This window comes from Hyperolius riggenbachi, chromosome 3 (genome assembly GCF_040937935.1).
Source record: "Hyperolius riggenbachi isolate aHypRig1 chromosome 3, aHypRig1.pri, whole genome shotgun sequence".
Lineage (NCBI taxonomy): Eukaryota > Metazoa > Chordata > Amphibia > Anura > Hyperoliidae > Hyperolius > Hyperolius riggenbachi.
This window is the reverse complement of record NC_090648.1, coordinates 124,931,074-124,950,936: the sequence shown is the minus strand read 5'-3', so window position 1 is coordinate 124,950,936 and position 19,863 is coordinate 124,931,074. Positions and strand designations below refer to the sequence as shown.

General features: G+C 45.4%; 2 protein-coding genes across 6 annotated transcripts in view; both read left to right on the top strand.

The window, feature by feature from the left end:
- LOC137562219 (metal transporter CNNM4-like) overlaps positions 1–6,449 on the top strand; it is a 103,749-nt gene extending 97,300 nt beyond the window's left edge. The window contains exon 9 of the mRNA XM_068273552.1: positions 1,050–6,449. Within this exon, the coding sequence (XP_068129653.1) occupies positions 1,050–1,235 (186 nt within the window). The 3' untranslated portion in view covers positions 1,236–6,449. The remainder of the gene's footprint in view (positions 1–1,049) is intronic.
- Positions 6,450–10,522: 4,073 nt separating this feature from the next.
- Positions 10,523–19,863, top strand: part of LOC137562992 (metal transporter CNNM3-like) — a 33,667-nt gene continuing 24,326 nt past the window's right edge. For all 5 annotated transcript variants that reach the window (XM_068274882.1, XM_068274881.1, XM_068274880.1 and 2 more), the window contains exons 1-2: positions 10,523–11,929; positions 12,379–12,522. In XM_068274882.1, coding sequence (XP_068130983.1) covers positions 10,534–11,929; positions 12,379–12,522 — 1,540 coding nt within the window. In that variant the 5' untranslated portion in view covers positions 10,523–10,533. The remainder of the gene's footprint in view (positions 11,930–12,378; positions 12,523–19,863) is intronic.

Sequence of the window (19,863 nt, the reverse complement as noted above, 5' to 3'; positions counted from 1 at the left end):
TAATTAACAGTCGCGCTGCACTACTCCTGCTTGTTGAGCTAATAGCATAACTCGTAGTACTTGCGGACGGAAATAAGGGTAATACTGCCGTGCGCTGTCTTTGCACAGCAGTATTGGCGCGGTTTTGTGAATCAACTCCAACAAGAGCTAAATGCCCTGTATTGAGCCACAATATGGATGTATTGAGTCCACTTATCTATATCATGAATTATGTTGCTCTGCTTTTTCTTGAGGTTGGGTTGATAAGCAAGTATTAGAAACGGAGGATCAGCAGGATAGCCAGGCAACTGGTATTGTTGAAAAAGAAATGCATATGGCAGTCTCCATACATATCCCTCTTAATTCAGCTGTCTTAGGCTTTCAGCCGAGCGCCTATCCTCAGGCCCCCCTAAGCGGCAGGGTCCTCCCCCTAATGTGTCCTCCTTGATCTTGCAACTTTAATAAACCCTTTCTCATGAACTGACTTGAACTTGAATTGCTGGACCCCTGTAACCAGCTCCTTAATATCGCATGATTATGTATCTTATACCCTGTCAGTGTTCTCCCCAGAATTTTTTTTCCAGCCAGATGGCATGAAAATGTAGCCGGGTGGGGCGAGATGATAGAATGCAGGGCCGGGGCTTCTGTGCGCAACTTTGCTTACAGCATCGGAGGAGGGGAGCTTATAACAGCTGGGTGCTCACTAAAACTAGCCTGGTGGAGCATTCGGCTAAATGAGCCTGGGGAGAACACTGCCTGTTTGTGTGTATAACCTTGTGCTACGTTTTATAAGCGTGTGCTTCAGTACATTTCTGTTGTCTCCCCTTGTTAACATTGTTTCCCTATTCATTTAAGTACTGCCAATGTGTTGGTGCTGTATGGATACAAAGGGTAATAACAAGACTGCCATAGTGGTAAATATACCCTGTAGTTCAGATAAATTAATGTAAGTTAACTGATAAAGCTGGTAAGGAAATCTGGCTTGGATGATGATATTGTTATGGTGTAACATGTTGCTGCTTAGTAAAAGATGTGAGAAAGTATGCTGATATATTGATTATTTCCTTCAGATCACAAGGGAACAGTATCAAGGAGCCCTTCTGTCCTCCCGGATGGACAGCAGCCCCCAGTCTCCTGAAGGTGGAACCCATAAGCCAGAGAGCACCATATCAGAACGCAGCGAGGTGGTGGATGAAACGACAAGTCTCTTAAACCAGAGGAACTCTCAGCACAGTTTGCAGCACAATGCCGTCTGACACCACGAACAATTGATCTGCATGTTATTCGGCCTGTGGATCAGCCTAAACCAATCTCTGCAATATCTGACTGGACACAACGTGCCAGCACCCTGCATGCAAAGCTTTATACTAAGAGACCAGGGCAGACTTCCAGAAGCCTGGAGGCCGCAGAGCTGTCCTCCCGACATCTTGCTGAGGAGCGTTTGTACTGAAGCTCTGCAGTTCATCAGAGGTCTGTCGGAAGTCACGTTCTACAGCACTGAACTATAGAGTCTTGTCTAGAGGAGAATACGAGATTACCAAAGGGGATCTGGCAGATCTGCAATATATTGGGAACGACATGATGCTGTGTGGAGCATCAACTCAGGGAGGGAATTCTATATGTGCACTGGAGACCCCTGCCTCGGAGGGGTTGTATTTTGTCTGTCTTCCAGGGTAGTGGGTAATACTTACTTTTCCTTAGAAGTGGTCAAAAAGATGCTAGTTTTTTCCACTTGTATGCAAATTGCGTGCAGCTTGGAAGTGGTCCAATCCAAACCCAGCAGCAAAGGTATTCGATTGGCCCAGTTGTCATCTCATTGACCATCTCTGGTCTTCCTGTTTGTATGTGGGTGTGGTTTGACTGCCCTTATCCATTGTCTGACTAGATGGGGCCACCAGGGGTCTTTGCCTTGAATAATTCAGCCCCCAATTAAAGAGTTAGATTATATTTGTAATCTCCCCAGTGATAGGTGTTTTTGATGCAGGCATGATTTTCCAGCACTCCACATAGGACTTGGAGACTGTTAGAAACAGTCAGTTTTCTGTATGTAACGTCTCCTTGACACAAGCGTGTTATGGAACTGATCTGGTGATTGGCTTGCTGTGATCACATGATCAGGTTTTGCTTTGTGTGGGGCAAACAGGAAGCAAAAGTGAGGCTGTCAGACTAACTAATCCAATCGTCTGATTTGTCACAAGTACAATTAATGCAGGATAAATTGGCTTTCTCTAATTACAACCGATGATGCCCTAGCATTGATATGGTCACATGACAAGAGCCAGCAGTATAATTCAGCTTCCCATCAGTATTGGGTGCTCTAAACTGGTCCTTGCAGAACCTTATAGTATCTAGTCTAGAACCTTCCTTACAGAACCTTATAGTATCTAGTCTAGAACCTTCATTTACTGCAAGTATTTCATCCTGCTCACGTACAGTATTGAATTTTGGAGAACAATAATGGTATATGTATTACTGACAATGTACAAGGGCCGTGCTGGCTCATTGCTCTAGGTGACTGTTGCTAGGCTTTGTGACACACGGACTGTGTAGACACCCTTGTCACACTCCACCTTTGTTTAAATTTGTTTACATGGTGTGCCTGTTTTCTTTATAGGCCTACATGTCTGCACATATTGCTTTTGTCTTGTGCCCAATCAGTCACTCTCAGCTGCACTGACACAGCACACGTTTGTATTTATACACCTCTGACATTGCTGGGGCCATCCCAAAGTGCCCCTGCTGCTGTCTGTTTTTACTTTTTTGCTTCCTTCTCTTGGTGTGGTGGTGAGACAGTTGTCGCTGTAGAAGAGGTCACACCATGCACCAAAGAAGTAGAAAATGTAGAGCGCAGTGTCAGCAAGAACCTAAAGAGGAGTTTGCAAAACAAGTGTGATATTCAGCATTTTTTTAGAACTATTATGGTGCCAAGGTTATACTGGACAGCACAGTTGGTGTTCCGCTTGTGCTGGAAAGGTACATTTTTTTTTTACCCAGCTCTAAATGAGCTCGCACAAACGTCTGTCTTCCTGTTCTTTCATTGCACTGCAGAACTGTCCTCTTCCTAGAATCCCCCCTAGAGGCTTATTTTTATGTTCCCTCGCCCATCACTGATAGTGGCATAGCTGCATCCTTTTCCACTTGGCTGTTTGTATTTGGCTAGCTCACGGCAGACCTTAATATTATAAACTAGAATGCAACGTATTACCAGCAATTTGAGACCACAAACTAGAAACGATAACCGTACAATTTGGATACAGTTTCCAGCAAAGTCCTTTTCACCTACGTCTTGCGTACTTGCGTAGTCTGTTTGCACAACACAAGTCATTGAATACCGTACATTCTGCTATAAGCATATTATTCTTTATCGGTTACGTGCTTTTTGAGAAAATGTGCCAGTGAAGGCAGGTTAGTCAGCTACACCCCTTGGTGTGGTCACCTTTTACTGTAATAATACAACCACAACGTGTTTTTTTGTTTTTTATTTTTTTTCCAAGGTTTTTGTTTTTTCTTTGTCTTGTATTGACCATCTTTCAGCAATGCCCTCTGTCCCTGTTAACCCATATTCTCAGTATTACATAGAGGTATTGGCATGATGCTTGTTTCAGTGTTGACAAACACTAGCCCATCATTCCCAAACTAAAACGGACACATTGATGTGCGTGCCACGTGATGTTTTGGCTCACCATCATGGGTAATGTTGTAATTGATTTCTGATAATTATGACTGCGAGCAGGTAGTGTGAGTGCCATGGGGAGGGTGCAGGAGACTATCACTAAGGCCTCGTTCACAGGCAACGCGTATGGCTGTGCGTTCGGGACGCAAGCACACCCGATCGCACGCCATCTGCATTGTGCTGCTGATCTTATTTAGCACAGTTAATGAGATAAAATCGAGGCGCTTTGCCAAAAATGCATGCAGCAGTGCTGTGCAGCGTGCATAGTGTGAACGTCAGACGTGCTGTCTACGCACTTCTGATGTTCTTGTTGATCGCACACCATAGGTGCTGCTGAAATGCGCATGGCAGCACGTATAATGTGAACAAGTCCTTAAGCGTTGTTACCACTGAGAGTGGATAGTCCAGAATTGCAATAAGCAAACCTGAAGCAAAAAAAAGTATGATATAATGAATTGTATGTGTAGTACTGATAATGAATCAACCATTAGTAGCAAAGAAAAGACTCTCCTATTTTTATTTTCAGTTGTTCTAGCTTTTAGTACATTGCATCATTCTGTCACAGTTGCAGTTTTAAAACCACGCCATTTATTTCATGCTATAAAACAAAGCAGAAATAATGACCCTTTGAACTTTCCTGCAGTGAAACCTTATCTCAAGCTGCCTCTCACTGTTGGCTGTTAAAGTGCTTCAGCAAACAGGACTGTATTCAACCTATTGGGTCAAATAGCTCAGAGAAGGTGTTTTGCATAGATGGCTTAAGCTTTTTAATGCTTTCTGGACTGTAAAACAATGACTCTTTTCTTTGTTTCTTAGCTGTATTACACGTACAATTCATTCCCTCATAAGTTTATTTTTGCTTCAGGTTTACTTTAAAGAAGGACCAATTTCCATTTGCATTTCGAAAATTCACATTAGTACAGAAAGCAATGCAATTTCAATTGAAGAGCTTACATTGAGGCCCTGTTCACAGTGGTCAGTTGCGTTGCAGAATAATTCTGCATGTCCACTTACTGCCCATACAATTCTATGGGCCTGTTCAAAGTAACAGATTGCGTTATTCTAATGCATGCAGGTTTTGTATTAGTCTATGGCCAGTCTCCATTGCAGTTTAGTCATTATTAGGGCTGAGGAAGTTGGAGTTGGGACAATTTTGGGGTACCTGGAGTTGGAGTCTGAGTCGGTGGTTTTATAAACTGAGGAGTCAGGAGTCTGAGTTGGATGTGTTTCGTACCAAATCCATATCCCTTGGTAAGTATTAGAATAAGGAGTAGAGGAGTCTGAGTTGGAGCAATTTTGGGTACCTGGAGTCGGTGTTAGTCAGTCAGTGGTTTCATAAACTTTTCATAAACTGAAGAATCGGATGATTTTTGTACCGACTCCACAGCCCTGGTCATTATAATGTGTGCGCTATGCAACTGACCGCTGTGAACCTAGCCTATAGGGTTTTTTGTAGTCCATTCCCCCCGACCACCACCACCAAAAAAATCTGGCGGCTAACTAGATTTTCACACCACGTGTGCATTTCCCATGTAATGATTCTCAATTACACTAGATGCATGTGAAAGTTCACATAAAAATTTGTATACAATAATGTAAAAAATGTGCATACGGAAAAACGCATACAAAATGTGGAAATGGGCCAGAAGAATTGTGGACAATTCAGTTGGGTTACTCACAGCCCACTATTTAATTGTAGCTCACATCTCTCCAAAACATCATGTCCGTCACAAGAATAATTCAATCACTGCTGTTTGTAGAACATTCTTCTCTTCAGCCTATTATAATTGGCCAGTCAGCTATTGCTTGAGGTAAACTATTGGCCAGAGCTGTTCTTACATGCAGATTTCATGAATTGTGACAATTTCAACTGCACTCGCTTCTATTCACTCCCATTGCTGTTTACATAAAACAGGTTTCTGCTATTTGCTACAAACTTACCATCTGTCAGCTTGTAATGGCTGCAAAGCATGCATCTATTGGAAATTATGGGCAACCTGAGGTGAGGCAATCTTGTGGTTTATCTGTTTTTTATTTAATTTATAACCGATTTAAATTATTTAAAACTATGGGGACCTGAAGAACCCAGTTAATTGCCCAAACTTAATCTTTTCAGGGTAAGAGGTAGCATATAGTGGACAAGATTTATAATTATGGGATTTTTAGCCTTATACAATTGCCCATTTCCCCATTGTCATTACAGAATTGGCCCAGTCAAAGCTGATATTTTAACTTCTGGACTGTGGTGGACCAAATCTTCAACTGGCTTTGTACCTCTCGTAGCTCATTCAGTGGAGATTTTGATGCGTTTTCTGTAATGCTAACTAAACACATACCACACACATACCATGGCGAGCATTTGGAAACTTAAATCTAGGCCCTGAAGTTGCTGAAGGATATAAGAAGCCTTTGGTAATTCAATAAATACTGGCATTAACTTAATTGACTTGATTTCTTTCACTGTAGGCTCATTTTGTGTCCCACTGTTTTGGTTGATTTTTTTTTTTCTTCCTTTGGAGAATGGACAAGTACGCACAAGTCCTATACAGTTTCTTGTAGTATCTGGAGCTGTTTTCTGCTGCGGTGGCGAGTCAGATCCTTCTTGCTCAGGGACTTGGATTTAATCAGACTTTAGAAGTGAAAATCGGTTGCTGTTTACGGAGTTCCAGAAGAAGGGAAATGTTTGCTTATATTTTATTTTCTTTCCCTCGGGCGGGGCTGTGGATGAACAAGAGGGTACGATCTGAAATGACTGTAAATATATAATTGTTTAATTATTAAAGAGTTTATTATTTAATCTCTGTGGCTGGTTTATGTAAAGATAACTTTGGTGAAGTGCTGCATAAGGTTTGTATGCATATGAAGCATGTACTTCTCCACGCTTACTAGTAGGCATGAGGATTTTGGCCATATAATGAGCATAATCTGTTCTGCAAACATGGTAACAGTTAATCAAGATCTAGTCATTATCCAACATAAATTATATGCCTGCAAGCCCAGGAAAATTATTTGGATATTTGCCTGTTGTATGGTGGCCTGAAGAACACTTGTCATGAAAGGAATCAGGAGAGGGATTAAGTTGATCTCCCAAAAAATGCTACTAAAGGTAGCCATACATATAGCGATGTATGGGCAGATTCGACCAAGAGAAAAATCCCTCATTGAATCTGACGAGAACTCTGTAAGCTGCCCATACACCACAGGTCGATTCCCAATCAATTTCATGCTGAATTTTCGCTGCTGTGCCCCCCCCCCCCCCAATGTAATGTCCCTTGTGCCAGTAAATGCATAATTACCGCCCCAGCAGGCTTTCAGGATTCTTCTTCTGCATACACGCGCCCCACGTTGTCTCCTAGTAAGGGCGCGTCACACGTGTGCCCTTTCTAGAAAACCACGTGGGGCGTGCATGTATGCGGAAGAGGAGAATGTGTCCAGAGCAGGGGGGGAGGAGGGGGAGACAAGCAGAGGCTGTGGACAAGTAACGTATACTTTACACGGGCCCTTGGGGAGGGGAGGCTAGGGGGACGACACATTGACATTAGGGTGGATGGTTTCTTTGGTCGTCGGGAAATTGCACTCCGTTCCCGCTGCGCATCCGACCAACCAACTTCAGCCCGACATCTTGCAGCATGCGCTATCGACAATGCAACCAATTTCCGTCCCGAAATTGGTTACTTTCAGGCGGGCATGCACTTTGCGGCACGATTTTCCTCTAATTCGATTGTAATCGAATTGGATGGTTGATCGGCCACAAAGTCGCCTGATGTATGGCCACCTTTACTCCTGTAATCTTCCAGAACATATACTGTGAGATTAGGCTCATGAGCAGGACACTTGAACACCTTTCTTATAAAATCAAAGCCATGCTGAAGAGCACATGATCTACCTGGTAAGAACCACCAGATAACTTTTTTTTTTTAAATGGTTAAATTCCATGTATAGGCTAAAACATACCATATTTTTTCTGAAGAAAGCTTGGCGGGATAATGCTAGTGTGCCTGTGCAAGCTGCCAACAAGTGTGCACAAGCTCTCATGAGTCTTGGTGCTGGAACGGGGTTGCTGAGAAGGATAAGGCAGTGATAGGAAAACTTGGCTCTCCAGCTGTTGAGGAACTACAAGTCCCACAATGCATTTGCCTTTATGAATCATGACTGTGGCTGTCAGACTCCTGCAATGCATTGTGGGACTTATTGTTTCTTAACAGCTGGAGAGCCAAGTTTATCTACCACTGGGATAAGGGAAGCATTTTAGGATCAAGAGGCTTCCCCCTCTCAAGGTAAGTAGGGGCACTTTTTTCTCGAGGGTCACTTTTTATGGCATACACACATCAACATTCGATGCACAAACCTAAAACCTGGTACACAGCATGCAATTTCCCTTCAGATACATGGGTCTGATCAGGTTCCGAGCAATTTCGTGCAGAGGTGATAGGAAAATCAATTGGAACCTGATCGGACCTTTTGAAAATTATCGATTTGACTCGTCAATCTAATGGGATTAAGACAGCCTTTCTCAACCTTTGACTAATTTAGTCAAATACTGCTTTAACTGGCCAAAGGAGGCTTCAGAAGTCTTCAGGAAACCCGAGTGCTCCTGAAGAAGGGCGGCCCTGTACTGCACCTGCGCAAGCACGCTCTCTTGCACGCTCACGCCTGTGCAGTATGGAGCCGCACGTCTTTGGAAGGACATGGCTCCCGAAGAATTCCAAATACCCTTTCGGCGGGGGATTGAATCTGGGGGGAGCCTGCACAGGATAGAGAGCACCGAGAGAGGAGACGGAAGGCTCTATACGACCCAGAGCCTTCCCTCTCCTTAGGTATGTATTTGCTTCATTTTTTTTTTTTTTTTTTTAAATGCGGTTCCCATTCACTTGAAGGTGGTGAATCCCCTGCTGGTCACCTGGGCCCCTGCACCAGCAGACTCTTGCTAGCACTTGGCAGAGCAGTGAAGTGGCCACATCTTTGCCTGTAACAAGACATGATGCTGCCAATCAGATCAGGTTACAAATCTCTCAAGAAGTACTGCTGGGGGGACATAAAGGAAAGACTAAGTTTTGTTCTAAATTGTAAATTCACTTTCCTCTATAGCCCAGTAAAAGCAGAGATATTTCCTTCCAATAGGCTTATGTAAGTAGTTGTAGTCTTGTACTACTTGGCAGTGGTAAAATTGGCCACTATCCTGCAGATTAAAATTTAATGTGTGTATGTAGCCTTAGATTTATAAAGACATGGTGGACAGATGGTTTAAAATATGTTCAATGTTAAGATGATAGATTTAGCCCTGCCTCCAGGAGCGACCAAGTCTGCGACCAAGTGTTTTTGTAATAATTTCAGAGGACAGTTTAAAAATGGTAGCTGTACAGACAAAACTGATTGGCTCAATAAAACTAGGGAGGATGAGCATATGTCCTGCAAGAGCAATAGTTTGGGCTTTATTGATCCACAACAATGGATCACTAAAGGTGACATACATCTAGCGATGATGGGTGGATATCACCAAAAGACAGAACTCTGATTGAATCTGATTGGAGAGATCTGTCAGGTGTCCATACACTACAGGCCAATCTTGCATGAATTGGTATAGTGATGTCGGCCATGGTGCTGTCCCCCTAGTATAAAATGTGCCCTGTGCATGAATGCTCTTTACCTGTTGGTGTGTGTGTGTATGTGTGTGTGAGTACGTAGCCAGTGGCTGATGCTGACAGCTAAAGTAGTCATGAATGGTGCCTCGGGTGGCAAATTTTACTCCGGGGGACAGTGCCAGAGGTTCTGACGCTTGAACCGAAATCACACGTTACTGCCATGCACCCAATCGAGTGTGTCGCGTCCAACCAGGGTTGCGCTCACCAGTGATTACCTGTGATTCAAATGAGGCTAATGCTGGGCATACGTGAGTCGACCACCCGCCGCGTGTGCGCTGATCGATTCCCCGCCGGCGGTGCTTATCAGCCGCTCGATTCCCTGCCATTGGCCGCCAGTGGGAATCGAGCGGCCGTGGGTTGATGGCATGATTGGGCCAGCTGAATATTATCAGCGGGTCGATACACGGTACAGAAACGTACCGTGTATTACCAGCATTAATTGCTGTGTGTGTCGTGGGGCTACAAGGGGTAATTTAACCATAATTCCGCCGCCCACCCTGCGTTCCTAACAGCTTGCATGCGTCCTATTGGTCACGTTGCAAGCCTCACACCGGCGCACTTCCTCCTTCTGGCTGGCATGTCTGTTCGATATATGTAACTTATTTCATCCAGAAATTGGTTGCATTGTTGATTGGTAGTACCCATTTTCATCCAATAATGATTTCAAGCAACAAAAATCAAATGTGTATGAATGTTGGCTTTTAGTCAAAACAAGCTCTACTTGCATTATGAATGGGTTTTAATTTTCTAATCTTCCTAAAAAAAAAAAGGTAGGTATGGTATAAATGGGTTTTGCCTCGTCATTATATCCACTGCTGAAACCTGATCCTGCCTGTAGACTGGAATTCCCTGAATGCGGATCTATGCCCCCCGGTGTGTCCATACTCCTCCTATCGCAGTGATCTGGCAATAGGGAATCCTGCATGTGCCAGACCATCTAGCTGGGCAGGAAATCTATCTGCATGTTATGAATAGGTGACTGTTGTAATAAAGCGCTCTGTGTATTCTTCCCCTGCCATTGTCTGCCTGCAACGTGACGGCAGTGAAAGTGTTAGGTGGCTCTTAGCTGCCTCCTTGTTTACAGCCGCTGGGCCCCGCCCCGGCCAGCGATGGCTCCTCCAGCTTCCCATTGGCCAGTGAAGTTTGGTGCGTTTCTCATTCGCTGCGCTGCCTGCCAGAAGTCACACTGTATTGGCAGCTGTCTTGCGGAGGGGGCGGGGCGGTTTTTCCTCCACTAACATGGCCGCTGCTGCTGTGCGGCTGCTGATAGTGGCTGGGCTGGGGGTAACGCAGCTGCCGCCGGTGACAGGAGGGGTTGGGGACCAGGCTCAGGTGCTGGGGGTGAGGCTAGAGGATGGAGTCGGGGTATCTATGACAGGAGGAGTTATCAGGGCTCGCCCTGGCTCTGTATTCCGTCTCCGCATTTATGGCTCAGTGCTCAGTAACGTCACCTGGCCCTGGCTGTCCATTGGGGGCCACAGCTGTACTCCAGCCCCAGACTGCCCTATTGAGCTGCTGCAGGAGTTCCAGGTGTGCACTGAGCACTCTGGCCTGGTCACTCTTCAGGTTCCTGAGGCAGTAGACCAAAAAGGCGTTTTGTATACCCTGTGTGTGCTCCAGGGGGGAAACTGGGCCCCTTATGAAGGGGGGGACACCCTCATCACTGTATTGGGGGATGAGGATAAACTGCCCTCTGCTGGTCTTGCACAGCAGCCATGTGTACAGTTTGTGCCCAGCACCAGAAGTCTTGATGATGTTGAGCCCAGTGAGCAGAATTCTTTACCCATTTGGCTCCTGGCTTTTCTGATCATCCTCTGTGTTATGCTGTCTGGCCTTCTTAGAGGTCTGCAGTTGAGCACTCTAGCCTTAGAACCTGCAGAACTTGGTCTTCTTAGAGATTGGGGTTCTCCCTCTGAAAGAACAGGTGCCACTCATTTGAACTATCTAAGGACTAATTGGGGCGGTTATACGTTTATTTCCCTGTTGGCCCTTTGCTGCATCACCAACGCATCTGTAGCTGTCTTGTTGTACCATGCAATAGGTTCAATAGCGGCCGCCATCTTCTCAGCTGCTGGAGTACTATTGATAGCTGGAGAGGCTCTGCCAGCTGCCATCAGTTCCCGCTGGGGTCCTTGGCTGGCATCAAAGTGCCTTTGGCTCACTCATTTTTTCCTGCTTCTTCCTGGGCCCATTTCATTTCCGTTGTCCTGGCTCCTGGAGAAAGTGTTTGGGCAGGACCCAAGCTGCTGTTATATGAGACTGCGAATTTTAGACATGGCCAGATGTGGGGATCCCTACAGTGAGTTAGTGAGGGACGAATTCAGCAAGGGAGCTTTAAGAAACAGAACCGTGGAAGATATTTTAACACCGGTGAACGAGTGCTTCATGCTACCTAGCGATGCGCTTTTGGACTTCAGCACTATGTCCAGCATCATGGAGAGTGGCTACACCCGTATACCTGTGTATGAAAATGAGCGTACCAACATTGTGGATATCCTCTACTTGAAAGACTTGGCCTACGTGGATCCAGATGACTGCACACCTTTGACCACCATCACCCGCTTCTATAGTCACCCTGTCCACTTTGTGTTTAGCGACACCAAGTTGGATGCTGTGCTGGAGGAGTTCAAGAAGGGTGAGAGGGCCCTGGCTATGCCAGAGCAGCACATGTGTTTGTGTTTGCACACATACAAGTTTTGTGTGCTTCTTGTTCAGAAAATGTACAAAGTATAAGGGGTTCCATAGAGTGGGGGTAGAGGATATCATGCTCCGAAGATAATTGCAAGTTTTAAGGAGTGTGAAAAAAAATACAATGGATTCGTGGAATGGTCTTCAAGTAGTGTTCATAGAGGCAAATGCCGTAATTGACATGAAAACTAATCCATTAATAATAATCATCCCTTAGAACCTATAAGGTATGTGCTAGTGATCTTTCTGGTACTTCTGTTTCAGTGTCAAGTGAAGCTAAATATTTCCATAGTATTTTGCATGTTGTATTCCCCATCATTGCTGTTTTCAGAATCACAGTTTCCAGTCGTATCTCATATCCTGTCCATGTCTGTGTGTATATCTCTGTTCCCACAGGCAAGTCTCACATGGCCATTGTCCAGAAAGTGAATAATGAAGGAGAAGGCGATCCATTCTACGAGGTGATGGGCTTAGTCACACTGGAGGATGTTATAGAGGAAATCATAAAATCGGAGATCTTGGATGAGTCCGAGGATTGCAGTAAGTTGTGTATATGTCAGTGTAGTGACGTGAAAAAGAGAGATGGTGAAGAAATAAAGCCTCCTCCTCCCAGATTACTCCTTGTTATATTAAAGGGGAACTGAAGTAAGAGGTATACGGAGGCTGCCATATTTATTTCCTTTTAAGCAATACCAGTTGCCTGGCAGCCCTGCTGGTCTATTTCTCTGCAGTAGTATCTGAATAACACCAGAAACAAGCATGCAGCTAGTCTTGTTAGATCTGACTTTAAAGTCTGAAACACCTGATCTGCTGCATGCTTGTTCAGGGGCTATGGCTAATAGTATTAGAGGCAGAGGATCAGCAGGGCTGACTGGCAACTGGTATTGCTTAAAAAGAAATAAACATGGCAGCCTCCATATACCTCTCTCTTCAGTTCCCCTTTAAGTAAGTTTGGAGCACAGACAATTTTACCGGTGATCATGACAGTAAGGTAACCTGCTTTGCACAATTAGCATGGGATACCAGGGCACCCTAGTAAGGTATGTGTTTACTAGGTAATGCAGATCATGGTTATTGCACAACATGCACTACCTTAAGGCCTCGTTCACATCAGGGACGTTTCTGTGCGCTTTCCACAGCGCACTGCCCTGTGCGTTCAGCAAAGTATTAATTTTTCCATGTAACTAAATGTAGCTGGTTCACATCTATGCGCTGCGCTGAGCAGCATTACAAAAACGTAGTGTTGCATGCATTTTTGTGCGCTGAGCTGCAAAGCACACATCAATGCAAGTGAATGGGTGCGCTTTTTTAGCGCGTACAAGCGCATAGAAGCGCATGCGTTTTTTACCCCTAATTGGAGAAAAAAATACATTTACAAACAAAAACAAAGTTTTGACAACTGCTGCTGCTACAGTAAGCAAAACGTGCTTTAACCACTTGATGACCCAGCCTTTACCCACCTTAAGGACCAGCGCTGTTTTTTGTAATCTGTGCTGGGTGGGCTTTGCAGCCCACAGCACAGATCAGGGTGCATGCAGAGCGATCAGATCGCCCCCCTTTTTTTTCCCCCATGGGGATGATGTGCAGGGGGGGTCTGATCGCTCCTGCCTGAGGTTTGCGGGGGGGGGCACCTCAAAGCCCACCTCCGCAGCGAAATTCCCCCCCTCCCTCTCCTACCTGTCTCCTCTGGTGATCGGGGCTGCACAGGACGCTATCCGTCCTGTACAGCCTGTGACAGGATGTCCTCTGTCACATGGCGGCGATCCCCGGCCGCTGATTGGCCGGGGATCGCCGATCTGCCTTACGGCGCTGCTGCGCAGCAGCGCCGTTCAATGTAAACAAAGGAGGCAGGCTATTCACGGAGACCCGCTCCGTGATCTAACAGGAAACGTGAGCAGCCTTTCCTGATTAATGAGGGAGGCACCTGGCGACGCAGATCTGCGTCGCTGGTCCTCCAGCTACCACTTTGCCGCCGCACGGTATGAGTGTGCGGTCGGCAAGTGGTTAAAGAAGCGCAGCGCAACACACAGAAACGTGTACTAAAGTGCGCACAAGCGCATGCGTTTTTTACCACGCGCTTTAACACGTTTTTCAGCGCAGCAGATATGAACAAGGCCTCAGGCACGTACACACACCAGACTTTTACAAACTACAGGTCGTCAGACCCACCCGTGGGGTGGTCGTTGTGACGAAGGTTGCACATGAGTACAGGCTGTTGTCAGACAGACCCTGAGCTGATCAGTCTTATCAGTCTGCCTACAGCCTGTACTCACGTGCTACTGTTGGCAGAACGACCCGTTGTTTGTGAAAATATGGTCTGTGTACATTCCTTAACTGGTGCCCTCTCCCTGCTCCTTCATGACTACCTCCCATGGGGGAATTGGGGAGGAGTCTGGTCATCTTTGTCTCTAGTCAAACTGCACTGCCATGTCTGCAGGAAATGGAACTAGAGAATTCGGCTACGTGATTTCATTGTGTTATAATAAGCACAGATATGCAATACACAAAACAATATTAATTTTTAGTTAATGCAAATTTATTATAATATGCATCAAATACGGGATACTGAACTAGTGCTTTGCATAAAGGAAAGTGATGAGTCTCTTTCTCACTAACCTGCATGAATAAGATCCTTTCTGTTGCTGACCTAAAACATTGTCGTGTGCAGGAGAATAAGATGAGTAAAGGGGCCCATACACTGGTTGATTTCAGCAATCCATCGATTCTATACAATTGATCGATCAGAAATCGATTCTTTCAAATTTGCAATCGATTTTGATCAGTTTGATCTATCTGACAGGATGTAAAATCTGGCCCATAGAGTTGCATTGGATCTGATCTGCTGCAAATCTATAAGTGAATGGCCACCTTAAAGAGAACCCCAGGTGTGTTTAAAGAATGTTATCTGCATACAGAGGCTGGATCTGCCTCTACAGCCCAGCCTCTGTTGCTATCCCAAACCCCACTAAGGTCCCCCTGCACTCTGCAATCCCTCATAAATCACAGCCGTGCTGTGAGGCTGTGTTTACATCTGTAGTGTCAGTCTCAGCTGCTCCCCCGCCTCCTGCATAGCTCCGGTCCCTGCCCCCGTCCCTTCCCTCCAATCAGCAGGGAGGGAAGGGATGCAGGCGGGGCCTGGAGTTCTGCAGGAGACGGGGAGAGCAGTAGACTGACACTATAGAGATAAACACAGCCAGCTCTGACAAGCTGTTTGTCAGCAGCGTGGCTGTGATTTATGAGGGATTGCAGAGTGCAGGGGGACCTTAGGGGGGTTTGGGATAGCAACACAGGCTGGGCTGTATAGGCAGATCCAGCCTCTGTATGCAGATAATATTCTTTAAACCCACCTCGGGTTCTCTTTAAGAATGTCTTCCCATAGCTGGCGGTATTAGGAAAACTTGGCTACACTTTACTGCAGGCCTGTGGAGTCGGGACAAAAATCCTCCGACTCCTCAGTTTAGGATTCCACCGACTCTCCGACTCCTCTAATTTGCATATTACAATCTTGTTGATTGAAAGTATGTAACATGAAATTCGTCTCTTAACTGCCAACGCTTAGGAATTTTAAAAGTCAACTGAAGTGAGAAGGATATGGAGACTGCCATATTTATTCCCTTTAGTCATAGACTAAAACTAGTCCTTGGTAAGAGTACTTGTAAAAGGTACAGGCCGGAACAAAGAACATCTATCAGGCCCTAGGCAATATAACTGTGGGTACATGTAAGAGCGATGTGCAGGTACTCTGCAGGGGAATAAGGAGATTCTTCCTCTATTACACATTCTTCATGTACAATCTGAACCAGGTTTATGGGTGATAGACAACACCTCTGTGTTCAATGTGCACAACATTCTCAGTGGATTCCCTGCAGCTCTGTGGAGAGTGCATATGTAGAGTATAGTACTACTGTGTAACAAAGTAAACCTGAGACAGATGAAATTAAAGTTGTATACATACCTGGGGCTTCCTCCAGCCCCCTTCAGGCTAATCAGTCCCTCGCTGTCCTCCTCTGCCACCTGGATCTTCTGCTATGAGTCCAGGTACTTGAGCCAGTCTGGCGTAGTGTGCATGCACACACTCCGCCGCCAGAAGCATACTACACCTGTGCAGCACTATTGCGCAGGTGCAGAACGCTCCTGGCTGTGGAAGCGGCATGCGGCCGGACTGCGCTGACTGGCTGAATTACCAGGACTCATAGCAGAAGATCCAGGTGGTGGAGGTGGACAGCGAGGGACTGATTAGCCTGAAGGGGGCTGGAAGAAGCCCCAGGTATGTATAAAACTTTTATTTTCATCCTTCTCAGGTACCATTTAATTTGTAGTCACCAGACCAAATTTTAACAACATATCAAATTATTTGATTTCATGAGCAAAGAGTACATTTGCATAAATCAGAATCAACGCAGAATTATTTCCATCTCGTTGACCATCTCTGTTAGTGACACAGCTACACATCAGGCTTTATACTTACAGCATACCGTATATACTCGCATACAAGCCGAATTTTTGACCCCCAAAAAGGGGGTCAAAAGTTGGGGGGTCGGCTTGTATGCGAGTCTTCCCTGGTGGTCCGCGGCCCCTGCTACCCCTCCCCGCTCACCCCGCCGCTGCCGCTGCTATTACTTGTTTAGGCAGCGGCTTCCTCGTCCCCGGCGCTTCCTCTTCCCCGCTCTCATGCCTGTATGAAGAGATCACAGCAGCGCGCCCGGCGCTGCTGCTGTGACGATGCAGGGGGCAGGAAAGAGCGGCTACAGATCGCCGCTACAGGGAGCCGCGCTCTTTCCTGCCCCCTGCATCGTCACAGCAGCAGTGCCGGGCGCGCTGCTGTGATCTCTTCATACAGGCATGAGAGCGGGGAAGAGGAAGTGCCGGGGACGAGGAAGCCGCTGCAGGTAATAGCAGCGGGGGGAGCAGGGCACTATACTGGCCACTACCTACCTACACTGGGTACTATACTAGCTATACTGGGGCACTATACTAGCTAAAATGGGCACTTTACTAGCTATACTGGGGCACTATACTAGCTATACTGGGCACTAAACTGGGCACTATACTAGCTATACTGGGTCATTATACTAGCTATACTGGGTCACTATACTAGCTATACTGGGGCACTATACTAGCTATACTGACGCACTATACTGCGCACTATACTAGCTATACTGGGCACTATACTAGCTATACTGGGGCACTACCTACCTATTAAGGGCACTATACTGGCTAAACTGGGCACTATACTAGCTATACTGGGGCACTACCTACCTATACTGGGCACTATACTGGCTAAACTGGGCACTATACTAGCTAAACTGGGCACTATACTAGCTATACTGGGACACACTGGGGGGATTACGCGGCCTGCACCAATCCAGCATTTCCTACCCCCGGCTTATATGGGGGTCAATCATTTTTCCCTGTTTTTTCATGGAAAAGTTGGGGGTTCCGTTTATATGCGGGTCGGCTTATATGCGAGTATATACGGTAGATGTTATTTAGTATATATAAGAGATTCCTGTGTACACATCATATATACAGTCACAATCAGATGTGTAGATCTGACTTTAAAAATACGGGGACTGCTTTATTGAAGCAGCACAAGTAACTAATTTTGATTGGTTTATTTCATTTTTGTGGACTAAGCACAGCTATTACTGTATGTATAAATTATTTATGATGACTATTCTATGAGAAATAGAACATTTTATCATATTTTCTATTTTACTTACAGTTTAAATTCATTAGGAGTCGGTGCATTTTTTCCCGACTCCAACTCCAGGCACCCAAAATTGCCCCGACTCCACCACTCTGACTCCACAGCCCTGCTTGACTATGCAGATCTTGCAGAAAATCACCCCATTGAGTCTGGACAAGAAAACAGACTCTAGCCTCGTACAAACGTATAAGGCATGTCGTCTGTCAGGGATTGGGAATCGATCCCTCGGGCGACACTGCAGGGCTGAGGCTGTACAGGCGCATATGTGGGAGGTTAGTGCAAAGGAATGATGGAAGAAGTGATGTTACACGGCGGTTTGGGTGATATGGAAGAACCGTGTTCTCAGAAAATGACTATGCCAATCACAGGGCCCTTGTGATGGGCAACTTGCATGCACTTTGATTATTTAATTGCTTGCAGTGTGTACAGGCGCTAAAATCGCCACATTTGCCATCATTGTAACAAGTTTTAGCTTGGCTGCATGCTTGTTTTAAGTTTACTGACTCATTAAAGGTCACTACTTACAAGTCGATAAATGTATGGCCAGCTTAAGTCGTAAGTAAAGCTCAGCACTCACCGCCCGACAGGTCCAGCAACTTCCCCTTGACTACAGTTGTCAAGTGACGCTCCTTCCTGCCGGCAGGTATGCATGATGTCACGTGTCGCTACATGTCGGGAGTGAACGAGACTTCGAGCGATTACGGAGTCGTCGGGGATCTTAGCGATCCAGTCCGCCATGACAGTCATTATTGCAAAGCTAAGCGATGGTCATATGACTGTACCCATGTCGCAATATTGGAGACGACCGCTCTGCGCTCAAAAAATTGTCAGTCGTCCGGAAAATCGCAACGTGGGTACAGCTTTAAAATGACAGCTCAGAAACGTATCAACTTAAAAAAAAAAAAACAGCAGCGTCCAAATTTACACTTTCATGGAGACTTTTTCTATTATTTTTATGTGGTCTCTGTGCAGTTTGGAGTCATGTCATGCATGCCACTATTGTGTTTTTGTGTGTATATGTAAACACACCTGTGTGTATGGTTTCCAGCTGAAAATCTAGTTGACCATTATTTCTACACACCTTAGCTATATATAGCTGTAGAGTCCAAAGATTTAGAAAATGGTTTACTTCTTGGTACTACAAATGTATCCGCCACTTAAATATACATACTGTACTTTAGATACGTAAGAAATAGAGGTGACTTGGGACACTTCTAGAGTAGGCCTGAAAGATAAATCGAATTTAAATCGAAATCGTGATCACCAAGATCACAATTTCGGAATCGTCAAAGCGGCAATTATCGCGATCACGTCATTTTCACATGGGGGAAGTTTGAAGAAGTGTGCTTGGCAAAACTCCGGGTTCCTGTATGTCACATGACATACAGAAGGTATTCCGTGCTTTAGAAGCTATGTCCAGAACTGATGCAGCTTGGGGGACAGAGGAGGCAAAGAGAGACATAGAGAGAAACAGAGCGGGCACAGAGACACAAAGGGGGCAAGAGAAAGACCCAGAGGAGGCATAAAGAGGCAAAGGGGGCACAAAGAGAGACAGAGGAGGGGACAACGAGGCAAAGAGGGGGAACAAAGCTTGATTGGAAGGAAACCGTGCATCAAATCGAAATCGCAATTTCAGACAGAAATCGCTCAATTCAATTTTTTCCTAAAATCGTTCAGGCCTATTCTAGAGCTATGAGTTTTATTTTGGTTTGGGACTGAGACAGGAGAGATTGTGTTTTTTTTTTTTTTTTTTGCTTTAACACTGTGTGTTTCGCTGGAGTAGAAGTTGGGAAATGATTTTTCTCCCTCCAGTAAGTGGAATAAACCTTTGGCAGAGACAGTGACAGCACTAAATTCACAAAGTGGGAAACAAAGCAGTGATGTAATGCTGGTTTGTTCATTAAACATATTATTTTTTGTACAAAGCTCCCACCAGTTATCCAGGGGTCTGCACCATCTGTTCTTATAAGAAATAATTGTCAATCCAACATCACTGTGCCTGTGACATGAAACTTTTGCCATTTGGGTTGGTATTGGCTATCACTCTACCAAGCAAACCCCTGTGCACATCCAGCTTAGCTGTGCTGTATTTACAGTGTTGTAGACAGGGGAGGGGGTGAGTGAGTAGAGAAAGGACAAGACCTGCAAATCTGGATGCCTTCACTTCCATT